The sequence below is a fragment of the Danio aesculapii genome, chromosome 5 (assembly GCF_903798145.1).
Source record: "Danio aesculapii chromosome 5, fDanAes4.1, whole genome shotgun sequence".
NCBI classification, from domain to species: domain Eukaryota; kingdom Metazoa; phylum Chordata; class Actinopteri; order Cypriniformes; family Danionidae; genus Danio; species Danio aesculapii.
Genome location: NC_079439.1, coordinates 831,839 through 848,400, shown reverse-complemented (window position 1 = coordinate 848,400; position 16,562 = coordinate 831,839). Strand labels below are relative to the sequence as shown.

The 16,562-nt window shown below is 40.1% G+C and overlaps 1 protein-coding gene across 1 annotated transcript in view; it reads right to left on the bottom strand.

Annotated features, from left to right (window-relative positions):
• Positions 1-4,189: 4,189 nt before the first annotated feature.
• The window catches only part of ythdc2 (YTH domain containing 2), a 42,509-nt gene continuing 30,136 nt past the window's right edge, over positions 4,190-16,562 (bottom strand). Inside the window, exons 23-30 of the mRNA XM_056457188.1 lie at positions 12,788-12,987; positions 12,381-12,579; positions 11,840-11,937; positions 11,135-11,427; positions 8,832-8,946; positions 8,540-8,746; positions 8,080-8,262; positions 4,190-5,820 (exon numbers count right to left, since the gene is read on the bottom strand). Coding sequence (XP_056313163.1) covers positions 5,767-5,820; positions 8,080-8,262; positions 8,540-8,746; positions 8,832-8,946; positions 11,135-11,427; positions 11,840-11,937; positions 12,381-12,579; positions 12,788-12,987 — 1,349 coding nt within the window. The 3' untranslated portion in view covers positions 4,190-5,766. The remainder of the gene's footprint in view (positions 5,821-8,079; positions 8,263-8,539; positions 8,747-8,831; positions 8,947-11,134; positions 11,428-11,839; positions 11,938-12,380; positions 12,580-12,787; positions 12,988-16,562) is intronic.

Below are 16,562 nucleotides of genomic sequence, written 5' to 3'. Positions count from 1 at the left end.
CAATGCTTTTAATGCACACCCCTAACCCCGCCCCTGACAGTGATCACTAGCTTCACTGGGTGCATTGTGACTGTCTCAGCTTGCAGATCCATGTCTGAATCCTGATACTCTTGGGCAAAATATCCTAATTTTAGCATGTAATACAGCTTGTTGCGCATGCATTATCAATACTTTGCACAAAAGATCTTGTTTGGGGAGTGCACGATGGTTTGTTGCATGCACAATAACGATTCTGTATGCAAAAGATCATGTTTGAGAGTGCAATACGGCTGATAAATAATTCTGTGTGCAAAAGAGAGAGGCGTCAGGATGCAGTCCTGGTGCAGGTGCAATCTGAGCTGCATGCAATGCTTTTAATGCACACACCTAACCCCGCCCCTAACTCCATCCCTCACCGTGACATCACTCGCTTCATTGAGTGCATTGTGTCCGAGTCTCAGCTTGTAAACCATGTCTGAATCCTGATACTCTTGGGCAAAAGATCTTAATTTGAGCGTGCAGTATGGCTTGTTGCATATGCATTATCAATACTTTGCACAAAAGATCATGTTTGGGGAGTGCACGATGGTTTGTTGCATGCACATCACAATTCTGTGCAAAAGCTCATGTTTCGAGTGTGCAATTCAATTCAATTCAATTCAATTCACCTTTATTTGTATAGCGCTTATACAATGTAGATTGTGTCAAAGCAGCTTCACATAAAAGGTCACAGTAAATAGGAACAGTGTAGTTCAGTGTAGCAATACGGCTGATTGCATCTATGTTAATAACTTTGTGTACAAAAGAGAGGGGGTCTGGGTGCAGTCCTCTTGCAGGTGCAATCTGAGCTGCATGCAATGCTTTTAATGCACACCCCTAACCCCGCCCCTCACCGTGACGTCACTAGCTCCATTGAGTGCATTGTGTCTGTCTCAGCTTGCAGATCCATGTCTGAATCCTGATACTATTGTGCAAAAGATCTTAATTTGAGCATGCAGTATGGCTTGTTGCACATGCATTATCAATACTTTGCGCAAAAGATCATGTTTTGAGGGTGCACGATGCATGCACATGAACAATTCTGTGCAAAAGAGCATGTATAAACGGCTGGTTGCGTCAATGGTAATATTTCTGTGCAAAAGAGAGAGGGGTCTGGATGCAGTGCAGATGCAATCTGAGCTGCATGCAATGCTTTTACTGCCCACAACTAACCCTGCCCCTAACCCCGCCCCTCACTGGAGTCCCTAACCCCATTGAGTGCATTGTGTCTCAGCTTGCAAATCCAAATCTGCATCCAGACACTATTGGGCAAAAGATCATACTTTGAGCATGCACAATGGCTTGCTGCATGCGCATTAACAATTCTGTGCAGAAAAAGTATGTTTTTGAGTGGCTTAATGCGCATGCTTCTGCAAAGATCATGCTTTGGGAGAGCAGAATGGTTTTCTTTTGCATCTGCATTAATAATTGCTTGCACAAAATAACATGTTTTGAGCATGCGAAGTGGCTTGTGTGCTTAAAACATGATCTGTCGTGCACAGAATTGTCACAAATCTGACCCCATAATGGCTAAACATATTAGAGTACAAGCAGATGAGCAGATTTTCATTAAAGATGAACACAAACAGTATTTTATTTATTTTTTGCTAAATAAGCTGTATATTTTAATTTCATGCAGACTTTAATGTGCTGAACTTTCGACCCCACGCTCCAAAGGAAAATACTGTGTTCAACAACAGAAACTCATAAAGGTTTAGAAACTCTTGAAGGGTAAAAATATATTGACTTACTGTCCCTTTAATGCATTTTAACTGTCTTAATTGTGTCTAAATGTTTCACCACACTACTAAAAAAAAGTGTTTCTGCCTTGTTTTCCAGCACAAACATCTGAATGTTCTCTCTGAGTGAACATTTCCTGGAGAAGCAGAGCATGTTTTATTGTGAACAATGACAAGAGTAAACACTATGCCAACTCAGTTCGCAGGGGAAACTTCACTGCTGAAACTTGTTCTTAAAGACAAACTTATTTTGCATTAATATCATATATTGAATATTAATATTCAGCTCCTCCAGTAAATGTCTTCATTTGTTCTGTAATGAATCTTTTATAGGAGTTCACGTTTATACTCATGTTTGTTGGTGACGTTTCTGTCTGCTCTTTGAGATTTACTGCAGTTCAGACTGTTGAATATTGTGCAGAGCTGTCCAGTTGAGCAATAACACTAATAATAACCGAAAGCTTTAAAGTCTGTGTGAACTGGAAGCTGCTGCAGACTTTATTTCAGTAAGTTGTATCTCCAACTGAAATGGAATATTGAGTAGGGGGCGGGGTTTTATTTTGGAGCTCCACCTCTCATCTTTCACTTGCAGCAAACTAACAGTTGGAGGGGCGTGGCTAAGCATATTTCCACCCAATCAGAGAAGGTTTTCTGGGCATATTATGATTAAATAAATAAATAAGATGTTTTGATTTGGTACGGACCTGAAAGGGTTTGTGATGATTTACAGAATCCTCCAATAACAGCTCATGGATGATTGTTGATATCGTGGTGTGTGTGTGTTGATCCAGATTATCAGACATTAGCAGAAATCAGTGTTAAAATGTAAATATGTTTGTATTGTCTATTGTAAATAAAACTTTGATTCCACTCTATTACTGGAGGAAAATGAGTGTATTTTTAAAAATGTAAATCAACAGGTAACGTAAGATTTTCAAGACTTTTTCAGACTTTCCGAAATGTATTTTCATTTTTACTGTATACTGACCAGATGTTTCCATTTTCATGACTTGTATAAGGCCTCACTGACTTTTACATTTCTTGATGACTTTTCCTATTGTAGAAACTTCAAGACTTTCAAGGTTTTTCCATCATTTGAATTATTTTTTTTCCAAGATACAGTCATTTTTCAATACAGTTCATATTTTTACATTTTTCTAGACTTTGACATTTTTAAGCTAAGGCCCTATCACACCCTGCACAATCAGGTGCAAGACGTGTTTGGCGTGGTTTGTTGCTATTTTCAGAGCAGCGCAACAGAAATCTTTAAGTTTTGCATCACGATATTTAAATAGTAAATCCATCTGTGTCACTCTGTGGACTCGTGTGTGCTGGTCTATAAAGGAGGTGTGTGAAGGCATATTGTTGAAGCGTTGCTATTTTGAAGAACTGAAATAGGCTGCAACACTGACCAACTAAAAGCTGCTCTAAAGTCCAGCAGAGCGTGTTAGTTATGAGCCTATAGAGGTCCAAACACTTACACACTGCTGAATACACACAGGATGAACAGCAACACACACATATCTTTACAGATGAAAACAATTAAAGGATTAAAATGATCCAGAAATGATGATTTTCTACATCAATATAGACAGCACTGCCTCCATGCCTTCTTCACCTCGGGGGGCTTTATTAGTTTATTCATGATGATCTGCATCTGTATAATGTGATTATTATCAGCAGTATTATTGATTATCTGCAGATTTATATCTGTTTTAATAAACACAAGTGTAGATTTGTCCAGCTGTGGGGTTTTGGAGACGTCTGCATCACCATATGGAGCATCAGAACAGGACGTGTGTTTGGATATAACTCAGTGTTTTGACCACACTTCATTATTATTGTTCATTTATTCCTCTGCTGGAGATTAGAACTGAATTTAGAAATAGTTTTGATCAAATCTTTGAGCTTAACAAAGGAAATTAAATATGTGGGCTAATGGATGTGTTCAGTGGAGTGAGTCTCCACCGTTTCCTTACTCCACCAAAGTAAAGGAGTAAAGTAAAGAGAAAGTAAAGAGATTTAATGCAGGTTATGCTCAAAACACACTCAGAACTCATGAAGAGAATAAGCACAACCCTGTTAGACCATGCGCCGGGCACAGAGCGTATTTATCTGTCCTTAAAATAGCAAAAGTGGATTCAGACACGCCATGTGCTTTAGACTTTGTGCTTAGATTGTTAAAATAGAGCCCTAAATCAGATGTTTTTGTATTAGTTTCCTTAATTTTTCACATTGCTGAAAAAAAATGTAATGAATATCTAAACAGCATGATTTGTAAAATAAAACAAAAACTCAAAGAAAAACTAAATAAAAAAGGAAGGAAACTTAAAATTACAAAGAGTGACAAAAATAAAAAATGTACATGTAAAAGAAAAACATTTGAAAGGGCCTAAAAGCAGCATTATTATATAATCTGCATTATAGAGGAGTGTGTAACAAATGCAAAGAGGTGTTTATTGCAGATTCCAGATTTGCACGAGAACATGAGAAGCACTGAACATTTATCAAAACTGATTAAAGTGCAAACAAATGAAAAACTAGCTGAACTTTGGCTTGAGGTTTTCCACTATTGGCGCGCTAAATTCATTCAGTTGGAGATGAAGATTAAAACACACAGTGCATAAAACATCTCAAACTAAATCAACATTATAGCATGAGTCAAATACAGTAAACTAGCAGACGCCTCAGTGCTCGTACGCTGTGCAAAACCATCAGAGATGATAAAAACATTGAACAGATGATTTATAAAAACAGCATCCATAAAATACACATTTCTGAGGTTTAGGAGGCTCAAATCAAACAAAGAACATCATTTTCATCTCAAACGGTGAGAAGGAGAAGAAGCATTTCATTATAAAATCTTTAAACCTTCATCTTCAGTGTTTCTGATGCATTTTCCAAAACAAACACCTGAATGTTCAGAAATCAGGACACATCTGAAACAAACTGTCAAAAACCTCATGAAAAAAGAAATCGAAGTCTGGCAAAATGAGGGGGAGAAAAGCCCTAAAAGTCTAAAAGTTATGAAAAGTTCTCCAAAATCTCTTGAAAAATCTATTTTTTAAATGAAGAAAATGAGTGGAGATGAAGTGACAAATTATATGAAGCAAATAAAGGAAAAAAATGAAAAGTTGTAAAGTGAAAATTATATAAAAATAAAAATTCACAAAACAAAACTAAAAATTAAATAAAATATAAAATAAATGGAAATAATGATAAATAAGTCTTGATCAATCTTTTTTTAATGAAAAGAGTCTCAGTCAAGTAAACTGGGTGGGGAAAGGTAAAGAATTATATAAAAAATTTAGGAAAAGTGTACAATTGTTATACAAAAATTAAATGAAAATAATGAAAAAAATCTCAGTAAAAAAAAAAAGGGGGGGGGGGGGGTGATTTCTTAAATTCAAAATTTCACTTTTCACTAAAAATGTGTTAAAAGTAAAATAAAACTAAATATCAAAGTAGAAATTCAGAAGTCACAAAAATCTTAAAAAATAAAAAACAAGAAAATAAAAAAAATCAAGTAAACAAACTAGGTATAATGATACAAAATTAAGATAATATAAACACAAATAAACTTTTACTGAGTTAAGAAAAACCTTTAGAAGAACATGAAAAAACTAAGTCTTGAAAAAAAGTAAAGACAAAATAAATTAAAATTAAATAAAGGAAAACTATAAATCTCAAAAGTGATGAAAAAACAAAGGTGCACTTACTGGAGCAGCGGCAGAAGGACTGAAGATACAGAGTCTTGTGTATTTCTTGCGTGAAAGATGACGAGCAAATGTCTTGTTTTGCTTGTGAACGAAGTGTGTTTTTCTGTCTTCTCTCACTTTGACGATAAACTGCGCTAAAGACTGAAGTTTGACCAGTAAATGTGTGTGTGTGTGAGTGTGTGTGAGTGTGAGTGTGTGTGTGTTCAGATGTGTGTTTAGATGACGCATCTTTTCATGTTTAGATGTTTCTCTGATGAGTGTTCATCTGCAGGATTTGCATGTTGATTGCTTTACAATTTCTCCCAAAGCTGCAATAACTGATTCCCTGTGTGCGGCTCCAGCTCCTGCACACACACGCACAAACACAATCACACACAAACAGAAACAAACGCACACAATTATTTTATATATAAAAAGTGTTTGTTTCCGTCAACTTTTTTGTTATCTTCAACTCTGTTACCTACTGTGTAACCTTCGTCCAGTCTGTTACCTACAGTCAACTCTGTTACCTTCGACAACTCTGTTACCTACCGTCAACTCTGTTACCTTCAACAACTCTGTTACCTACCATCATCTGTTACCTTCGACAACTCTGTTACCTACCGTCAACTCTGTTACCTTCGACAACTCTGTTACCTACCGTCAACTGTTGCCTATCGTCAACTCTGTTAACTTCGACAACTCTGTTGCCTACCGTCAACTGTTACCTTCGACAACTCTGTTGCCTACCGTCAACTGTTACCTTCGACAACTCTGTTGCCTACCGTCAACTGTTACCTTCGACAACTCTGTTACCTTCGACAACTCTGTTGCCTACCGTCAACTGTTACCTTCGACAACTCTGTTGCCTACCGTCAACTGTTACCTTCGACAACTTTGTTACCTTCGACAACTCTGTTGCCTACCGTCAACTGTTGCCTATCGTCAACTCTGTTAACTTCCGTAGACTGAGTTGATGATAGGCAACAGTTGACGGTAGATAACAGAGTTGTCGAAGGTAACAGTCTACGGTAGGTAACAGAGTTGTCGAAGGTAACAGTTACCTTCGACAACTCTGTTACCTACGACAACTCTATTGCCTACTGTCAACTGTTACCTTCGACAACTCTGTTACCTACCATCATCTGTTACCTTCGACAACTCTGTTACCTACCGTCAACTGTTACCTATCATCAACTCTGTTACCTACCATCAACTCTGTTACCTACTGTCAACTGTTACCTATCATCAACTTTGTAATTCAATTCGTCTTGATTAACTGTTACCTTCAACAACTCTGCTACCTATCATCAACTGTTACCTTTAACATCTCTGTTACTTATTTTCAACTGTTACCTACCTTCAACTCTGTTACCTATCGTCAACTGTTACCTACCATGAACTTTGCTACCTACTGCAACTGTTACCTATAGTCAACTCCTTTACCTACCGTCAACTCCTTTACCTACCGTCAACTCTGTAACCTACCGTCAACTCCGTAACCTACTGTCAACTCCGTAACCTACCGTCAACTCCGTAACCTACCGTCAACTCTGTAACCTACCATTTACTATTACCTTTCGTCAGCTCTGTTATCTATCATCAACAGTTACCTATCTTCAACTTTGTTACCTATCGTCAACAGTTACCTATCTTCAACTTTGTTACCTATCGTCAACTCTGTTAACTATCTTTAACTGTTATCTATCGTCAACTCTGTTACCTACCGTCAACTCCGTTACCTACCGTCAACTCCGTTACCCACCGTCAACTCCGTTACCTACAGTCAATTCTGTTACCTTCGACAACTCTGTTACCTTCGACAACTCCGTTACCTATCGTCAACTCAGTTATTTAATTTATCTTTATTAACTGTTACCTTTGACAACTCTGTTTCCTATCATCAACAGTTACCTATCTTTAACTGTTATCTATCGTCAACTCTGTTACCTACCATCAACTGTTACCTACCGTCAACTCCGTTACCTATCGTCAACTTAGTTATTCAATTCATCTTTATTATCTGTTACCTTCGACAACTCTGTTACCTATCATCAACTCTGTTACCTATCATCAACAGTTACCTACCGTCAACTCCGTAACCTACAGTCAACTCCGTTACCTACCGTCAACTCCGTTATCTACAATCAACTCTGTAACCTTTGACAACTTTGTTACCTTGTCAACTTTGTTACCTATCATCAACAGTTACCTATCTTCAACTGTTATATATCGTCAACTCTGTTACCTACCGTCAACTGTTACCTTCGACAACTCTGTAACCCACCGTTAACTCTGTTACCTATCGTCAACCGTTACCTATCGTCAATTCTGTTACCTATCATCAACAGTTACCTATCTTCAACTGTTACCTACCGTCAACTCTGTTACCTACCATCAACTCCGTTACCTATCGTCAACTGTTACCTTCGTCAACTGTTACCTACAGTCAACTTTGTTACCTATAATTAACTGTTACCGTCAACTCTGTTATCTGTCAAATTTTTGTACTGTCAATTTTATCAGGAAAATGAATTAAATATCCTTGAAATGTACCCGTAATAGTGGAATATGTGTGTGTCTCAGTGTTTGTGTGTGTATATATATGAGTGTGTTTGTGTCACCTGAGCGTCTCTGCTGATCTGCACTCTCTTGTTGTCGTTCCAGGGGTTCAGCAGTGTGTGTGTGAGATGGAAGGCCAGACTCTCTGTATGTATCCACTGCACTGAAAACACTCCACCCAGACTAGATGAGCCAAAGTCCCGACAGCGCTCGCTGCTTACTGCAGACGTCATGCGTGCATATCCCTGACACACACACACAGACAGAGAGAAGAGAGAGAGAGAGAGAGAGAGAGAGAGAGAAATAATTCTACATTGTTATAAATGAATCATAAAATGTTCATTGTTAAATATAGTTTATTAATAAATTTTATTATTGTTCTCTCCTAAATTTTTTATTGTTAAATATACTTTTAAAAAAATCTCTCCGTTAAACAGAAATTAAATAAAGATCTACCCTGTGTGTGTGTGTGTGTGTGTGTGTGTGTGCGTGTGTGTGTGTGTGTGTTTGTGAGAGAGAGACCTGGAAGTGTCCGGACCCCTGCACAGAGAATACCAGGAAGACTGCGCTGCTGTTCTGGAAGGCTTGGCTCAGCTTCTGCTCGTTGTTGGGTGTGGTGGACCAGACGCTCCGCTGCTGGGACAGCTCAATGTTATGCAGGTTACTGCTCTTCATGATGAAGTAGCGCACGCTAGAGCGCGGCGCACGCACACACGCTGACATGCTAACCTGCACACACACAACACACACAGACAGTGGGAGTGAGAAGAGCATCAGAAACACACACACTCACACAGATAAGAGCGACACACACCGAAGCAGAGGACGGAGACGTCGGCCCGTCAGTGATCCCGGAGGGCGCCAGATCCTCCTCCTGATGGCGAGAGTGGTGCATTCTGGGATTCTTCAGCTGAGACGCCATCCGAGGCCTGCGGGACACACACACAGATGACACTGCAGATTTACACACATGTTGTAGTTTTACAAATGAGGCAGCACAGTATCTGAGTGGTTAGCGCTGTAGCCTCACAGCAAGAAGATTGCTCTTCCGTCTATGTCATTAAACCGCGGAGAAGTACCACATTGTCGCAAGATTAATGATGTACAAAACAGAATGCCTCAAACCTTATCTGTCTGTTTACATGATAGTCGCATTGTCACATATCCTATTGATATCTGATTTATTTACACATATGAAGGAGGTCTGAAACCGATCTCTGAATATCCGTATGCATGCACTTTTTTTCGTGTTTGCACAGTCATAGAACAGATCAGATCTGTGTCACATGAGCCAAAAATCAGAATTGGGTCAAATTTAACTGGCAGTGCAAAAGGGGCCATTGAGACTGAGTAGTATATAATCTCTGACACCATTGTTGACGCAGCCGTGAGGAGTGCTAGCTGTGAGGCTTGTGGAGCATGTTGAGGCGGCAATGCATGAACCCAGTGGTGGACACTGGAAGTAACGGATGCAGTCAAGCTTCCTGCACAGGAAATAACAGATGCAGTCCTACTAGGCTGGGTTGAGCTGTATGAGGCAGCTGATGGGTACCGACAGGCCAAGGGTGTTGCTTGAGCAATTGTGTAAGGAAAAATTCAGGTCTGGGAAGAGTTCAGGGAGACCATGAAGCAAGACTACTGGTCAGTCTCAAAGAGATTCTGGCAAATCGTCCGACACCTCAGGAGAGGAAAGCAGATAGAGAGGCACCTGTTGACTTCAACTAGGGATGCTGTCAGATGGTGGATGGAATACTCTGAGGATCTCCTCAACCCCATTGACAGGCCTTCCATTGAGGAAGCAGAGACTAGGGATGCAGTACTGGATACACCCGTCACCCAAGATGAGGTCACTGAGGGAGTCTGAAGCTCTGCAGTGGCACAACAATGGGTGGAGGAGATACACCCTCTCTACCTCAAGTCTCTGGATATTGTGTGGCTGTCCCAGCTGACACATGTCTACAATATCGCAGGGAGGTCGGGGACAGTACCTCTGGACTGGGCAACTGGGATGGTGGTTCCTATTTTTAAGAAGAAGGACCGGAGGGTGTATTTAAACTAAAGGGGGATCACACACACTCCTCAGCCTCTCTGGCAAAGTCTCTGCTAGGGAACTGACGGGGAGGATCCGGCCGACGGTTGAACCTCAGATCCAGGAGGAACAATGCAGATTTCATCCAGGCCGTGGTACACTGGAGCAGCTCTATACCCTAGCCAGGGTGCTGCAGGGTTTATGGGAGTATGCCCAACCTGTCCACATGTGTTTCATGGACTTGGAGAAGGCATTCAACCGTGTCCTTTGTGGGATTCTGTAGGAGGTGCTCTGGGAGTATCGGGTCAGAGGGGGTCTGGTTTGGGGATCACAGGATTTCATCTCTGTTATTCACAGATGATGTTGTTCCATCTCCAGGTTGGAGAAAAGTCTCTACCCCAAGTGGAGGAGTTTGAGTCTCTTGAGGTTTTGTTCACGAGTGAGGGAGGGATGTAGAGTGCGACTGACAGGCTGATCAGTGCAGCAGTAATGCGGTCGATATTCCAGTCTCTTATGGTAAAGAAGGAGCTGAGCTGAAAGGCAAAGCTCTCAATTTATTATTCCATCTACGTCTCTATGCTAAATGATGGTCATGAGCTTTCTGGTCATGACCGAAAGGAAAAGATCTGGGATACAAGCAGCTGAAAAGAGTTTCCTTTGCAGGATGGTAGGACGCGATCTTATAGATAGAGTGAGACCACAAAGGGAGGTCTTCTGGCTTGTCCCACCGTTGGGAGAACCAGGACACAGTGGAGTGACTACTGTACTGTATGTCTCTCTCCTCATCTGGAAACGTCTCAGGATCCCTTGGAAGAGCTGGAGAAATGTCTGGGAGAGGGAAGTCTGGAGTTCTCCTGAGACTGCTGCCCCCATGACCCGGCCCCAGATAAGCTTTTAGCTTAAAAGTTTTCAGAAATTTTGTGCTCCACAAATCTACCTGCTGAAGCTGATAATTGCTGATAAAAATAAGTGAAAAACAGCATATATTGATCGATATATCTGTGTCCCATTGACCCGTCCAGCATGAGTGTGTGAGTCTGCAGTGTGTGTGTGTGCAGTTTGTGTCTGCAGTGTCGAGCTTCTCTCACCTGTCAGGGCTGGCTGTATCCTCCTGCAGTGGTGTGTCAGCTGTGTTCCTGCTGCGTGCGTGTGTGTGAGTGTATGTGTGTGAGCTGCTGTCCTCTGCACTGACGGGTCGGGGTCGCTGGCCGATGCCAGTGGGCTGCTGCAGGCCTGCGCTCTGCTCCTCCGCAGACAGCACAGACACCAGCGTGCGGATGGTGGACTCGTCCAGCTGAGAGCAGGCCTTACTGGGGGAGCGGATCCGCCGCAGGAACACACTCTGCCAGCGCTGACGCAGGCCGAACACCAGCTCCGCCGTCTGAAAAAAATACAGAAAAAAAATACATGCAAAAACAACCCACCGACACAAAAGATTATACACACACAAAATAAAACACACACACACACACACACACACAATAAAACACACACATACACACACACACACACAATAAAACACACACACACACACACGCACACACGCACACACGCACACACACACACACACACAAACACACACGCAAGAAAACACAAACACACAGAGATTAGACCTTAGAATGTTCATCAGCCAATCAGAATCCAGTATTCATCAGCCTGCCGTCTAGTTTGACAGCAGCGCAAGCAGAGTTTCTGACAGCTCGGTCCAGCCTGAAGTTGATCCAGTGGTCGAGTGTGAGGCGAGCCAGTGTGTGTGTGTTTGTAATATGAGTGTAAACAGCAGTGTTTCTAACCTCTGGGTCCAGCCTAAAGTTGATCCAGTGGTCGAGTGCGAGGTGAGCCTGTCGAGCGCTGCACTGATCCTCCACCTCACTGTCACTGCTGTCAGCGGCTGCAGAAAAACACAATCACATGCTGAATCATGCTATGTGTATTTATGCATATTGTGTGTGTGTGTGTGTGTATTGTGTGTATGCGCACGTGTACTTTGTGTGTGTGGTGTGTAATTTGATTGTATTTGGAGTGTGTGTGTATTATGTATGTATAAGTTGTGTGTGTTTGTGTGTGTGTGTGTGTGGGGGGGGGGGTCCAACCCATGTGTGTATGCATGTATGTATGTGTATGTATGTTTTGTGTAAGTGTAGTTTGTGTGTTTGTGTGTATAGATGTTTATTGTGTGTCTATGTTTGTATATTGTGTGCATATGTCTTTTGTGTGCATGTATGTGCATGGTGTGTGCTGTATATGTGTGTATTTGTATTTATGATTGTATGCATGTGTAATATTTGTATGTATATAGATTGCATATGTATTGTCTGTGTCGACTCTATTCACCTCCTCTCTGAAGGACCGCCTCCTGGAGGGCGGAGCTGGGTAGTTTGGCTCCTCCCCCAAAAAGGGCAATGGTGAGGGGCGTGACCACAGTACAGCACCTGACACTAGCGATTCTATGTGCTCGAGTCATCTCATCATAGATCAGCCAATCGGTGGGCAGAGAATCCACGGCTGCTGCCTGCCCATTGGCTGGAGGGATCTGGGCAGAGGTTAAGGAAAAAACATTAAAATATTTGACTACACACACATTACTGTACCATTTGATATAATTTGCAGTTATAGTAAACAGCTGATTTTTTGATAATTGATAATTTTTGACAATTTTACTGTATTTTTTGGACTGAATATTGATCACCAAATCATCATATTATACAGATTTTTAAAGCAAATTCAGCGTGGTGTCTGACCTTCTTGTACTGTGGCTGGCTGAGGACAGACGTGGGGTGCAGTCGGACCTTCTTCTCTTTCTCTCCGCTGAGGCTCAGGCCATCCCGATGGATCAGGTTTGGGTACATGCCTGCCACCAGCGCCGCCTTCACCACCGCCCAGTTCTCTGAGTTCTGGTTCACATCACGGATGTCGCCAACGCCGCGAGCACGCACAAAACCTGCAGAAAACTGACTTATTAAAGGCCTATTCACAATACCAGGAGGAAAACTGACCTATTAAAAGGAAACTGACTTATTAAAGGACCATTCAGAAGACCAGGAGAAAAACGGACTTATTAAAGGCCCGTTCACAATACCAGGAGCAAAACTGACTTATTAAAAGGAAACTGACTTATTAAAGGACCATTCACAGGACCAGGAGGAAAACTGACTTATTAGGAGGAAAACTGACTTATTAAAGGCCCATTCACAGGACCAAGAAGAAAACAGACTTATTAGGTGAAAAACTGACTTATTAGGAGGAAAACTGACTTATTAAAGGCCCATTAACAGGGCAAGAAGGAAAACTGACTTATTAGGAGAAAAACTGACTTATTAGGATGAAAACTGACTTATTAAAGGCCCATTCACAGGGCAAGAAGGAAAACTGATTTATTAGATGAAAAACTGACTTATTAAAGGCCCATTCACAGGACCAGGAGGAAAACTGACTTATTATGATGAAAACTGACTTATTAGGAGAAAACTGACTTATTAAAGGGCCATTCACAGGCCAAGGACGAAAACTGACTTATTAGGATGAAAACTGACTTATTAAAGGCCCATTCACAGGCCAAGGACGAAAACTGACTTATTAGGAGAAAAACTGAAATATTAAAGGTCCATTCACAGGACCAAAAAGAAAACTGACTTATTATGAGGAAAACTGACTTATTTAAAGCCCATTCACAGGACCAAGAAGAAAACTGACTTATTATGAGGAAAACTGACTTATTTAAAGCCCATTCACAGGACCAGAAGGAAAACTGACTTATTAGAAGTTACAGAAGCATTTATTACACTTATTCTGAAGCCAGGAAAAGACCCACTTGACTGCAGCTCCTACAGGCCAATATCACTGCTAAATGTCGATGTTAAAATTCTTGCAAAATTACTGGCCTCCAGAATTGACACCATCATACCAGAAATTGTATCACCAGATCAAACAGGCTTCATAAGGGGTCGCCACTCATTTACTAATTTAAGAAGACTTCTTGGTATTATGTATTCTCCTGCATCCAGGGAGGCCCCAGAGGTGGTGGTGTCCCTGGACGCAGAGAAGGCATTTGATAGAGTGGAGTGGCACTATTTATTTACAGTTTTAAAAAAATTCGGTTTTGGATCAAAATTTATAGCCTGGGTCCAATTGCTATATTCTAATCCCAAAGTATCTGTTATTACAAATAAAATACGTTCCCAATTTTTTCCAATATTTAGAGGAACAAGGCAGGGCTGCCCTTTAAGCCCTCTTCTTTTTGCATTAGCAATCGAACCACTTTCTATTATGCTTAGATCCTCGCAATCTATCCAGGGAATTGATCGAATGGGGTCGGAACACAGGGTCTCTTTATATGCAGACGACCTGTTGTTATACATTTCACATCCAGTTGAAAACGTCCCAAAGATAGTAAAAAATTTATCCGATTTTGGTAGTTTTTCAGGATATAAACTAAATCTTTCTAAAAGTGAATGCTTTCCAATCAATTCCCTTGCTTTACAAATTAATGTAACATCCTTTCCATTTAGGGTTTCTCAATCTGGATTTAAATATTTGGGAGTCCATATTACCCGCAGTTTTTCAGGTTTATATGCAAAAAATTTCTTACCACTATTAAGTAAAATTAAATTGGATCTTCAGAGATGGGACGCACTACAATTATCCTTAGCAGGCAGAGTGAACTGCATAAAAATGAATATCCTACCTCGATTCTTATACTTATTTCAATCCCTTCCAGTTTTTCTCCCAAAAGCTTTTTTCCATAAAATAAACACACCTATTTTATCATTCTTATGGAATGGGAAGAATCCCAGAACCTGTAAGGAGCTTCTTGAAAGACATAGATCCCAGGGAGGTTTAGCACTTCCTAATTTTATTAGTTACTACTGGGTCGCTAACCTCCAAAAAATTGTTAGTTGGTATAATACCCCAGAGGTTGATTGGTGTAAAGCTGAAGCAAATACCTGTATTTCTATATCACTTTCTTCATTAATAACAATGAAGTTACCATTTTCTCCGTCTAATTATTCCTCAAGCCCCGTTGTATGCTCTACACTCAAGATATGGTCCCAGTTTAGACAGAAGCATAAACTGACCGATTTTTCTATGCTAAACCCTTTATGTAATAACCACTTGTTTCCTCCCGGTAAGCTAGATTTCACATATGTTCAATAGCAGAAGGCAGGCCTGGCTAGATGTTGTGACTTCTATATAGACAACACCTTCGCTAGTTTTAGTGACCTCTCCAAAAAATTTCAATTGGCACATTCCAATCTATTTCGTTATTTCCAGGTCCGACACTTTGTCCAAGCGCAGAGCTCAACTTTTCCTGATTTACCACCAGCCTCAATGCTGGATAAAATTCTACAATCTCCTACTGCTCTTAAAGGTCAAATTGCAGCATTATACATGATTATTATGTCTCCAAATGATGCTTTAATTGACCGAATTAGAGGAAAGTGGGCAAACGACATTGGAACTGAAATCCCTGATAATATATGGGAAGAGGCTCTGAGTAGAGTAAATGGATCCACTTCCTGCGCACGCCTCAATCTCATACAATTTAAAATTATTCATCGAGCCTACTACACAAAATGTAGACTCTCAAAAATATATCCTTCTATTGATGATGTGTGTGATCGATGTAGAAGTGAAAAGGCAGACTTTTTCCATATGTTCTGGGCTTGTCAAAAGTTGAGTGACTATTGGACACAAATATTTAAAACATTAAATGACGCCTTTAATTTAGAGATAAAACCTAGTGTTGAGTTAACTATCTTTGGGGTACCAGAACACAATATATTGTTGACAAACAAGGAAAAAAATGTATTCGCCTTCGCTACTTTGTTAGCAAGGAGAAGAATACTACTTGAGTGGAAATCAGCAGCTTCACCTAAAGCTTCAATGTGGATGTGTGATCTGATTTTATATTTGAAACTAGAGAAAATTAAGTATTTAATGAAGGGATCAGTCCAAAAATTTTATGAGACATGGCAACCTATGATTACATGTTTTGGGAAAAGGAAGACTCTCTCCTTTAACTGATTCATATAAATAAATCTATGCAAACAGGTTTAACTGTGATCACCAATATGGTTTAGTTTGATATTTATGTAAAAGACCACTATAAATGTAACAGAATATTGATTTGTATTATCATGTACTGTAGGTAATTATTTATTTGAATTTTTTTTTTTAAGTTTATTTATTTATTTTTTATTAATTTACTATTATTATTATTTTATTAATTTATTTACTATTATTAACAATATTTTCAATTTTGCTATACTTTTATTTATTCCTGTTGTAATTGTTTTTAATTTCATTTGTTTGCTAATTTATTTTGGCGGCAATGTTCAAAAATGGGGGGAAAGTTACAATTCTAAATGTACAAAATGTTTTGTTAAAGCTTGAGAAAATCATCACAAATAAATGTAAAAAAAAAAAAAGAAGGAACACAGAGCTACAAAAGGCCCGATTACAGGACAAGGTGAAAAACTGACTTATTAAGAGGAAAACTGACTCATTAAAGGCCCA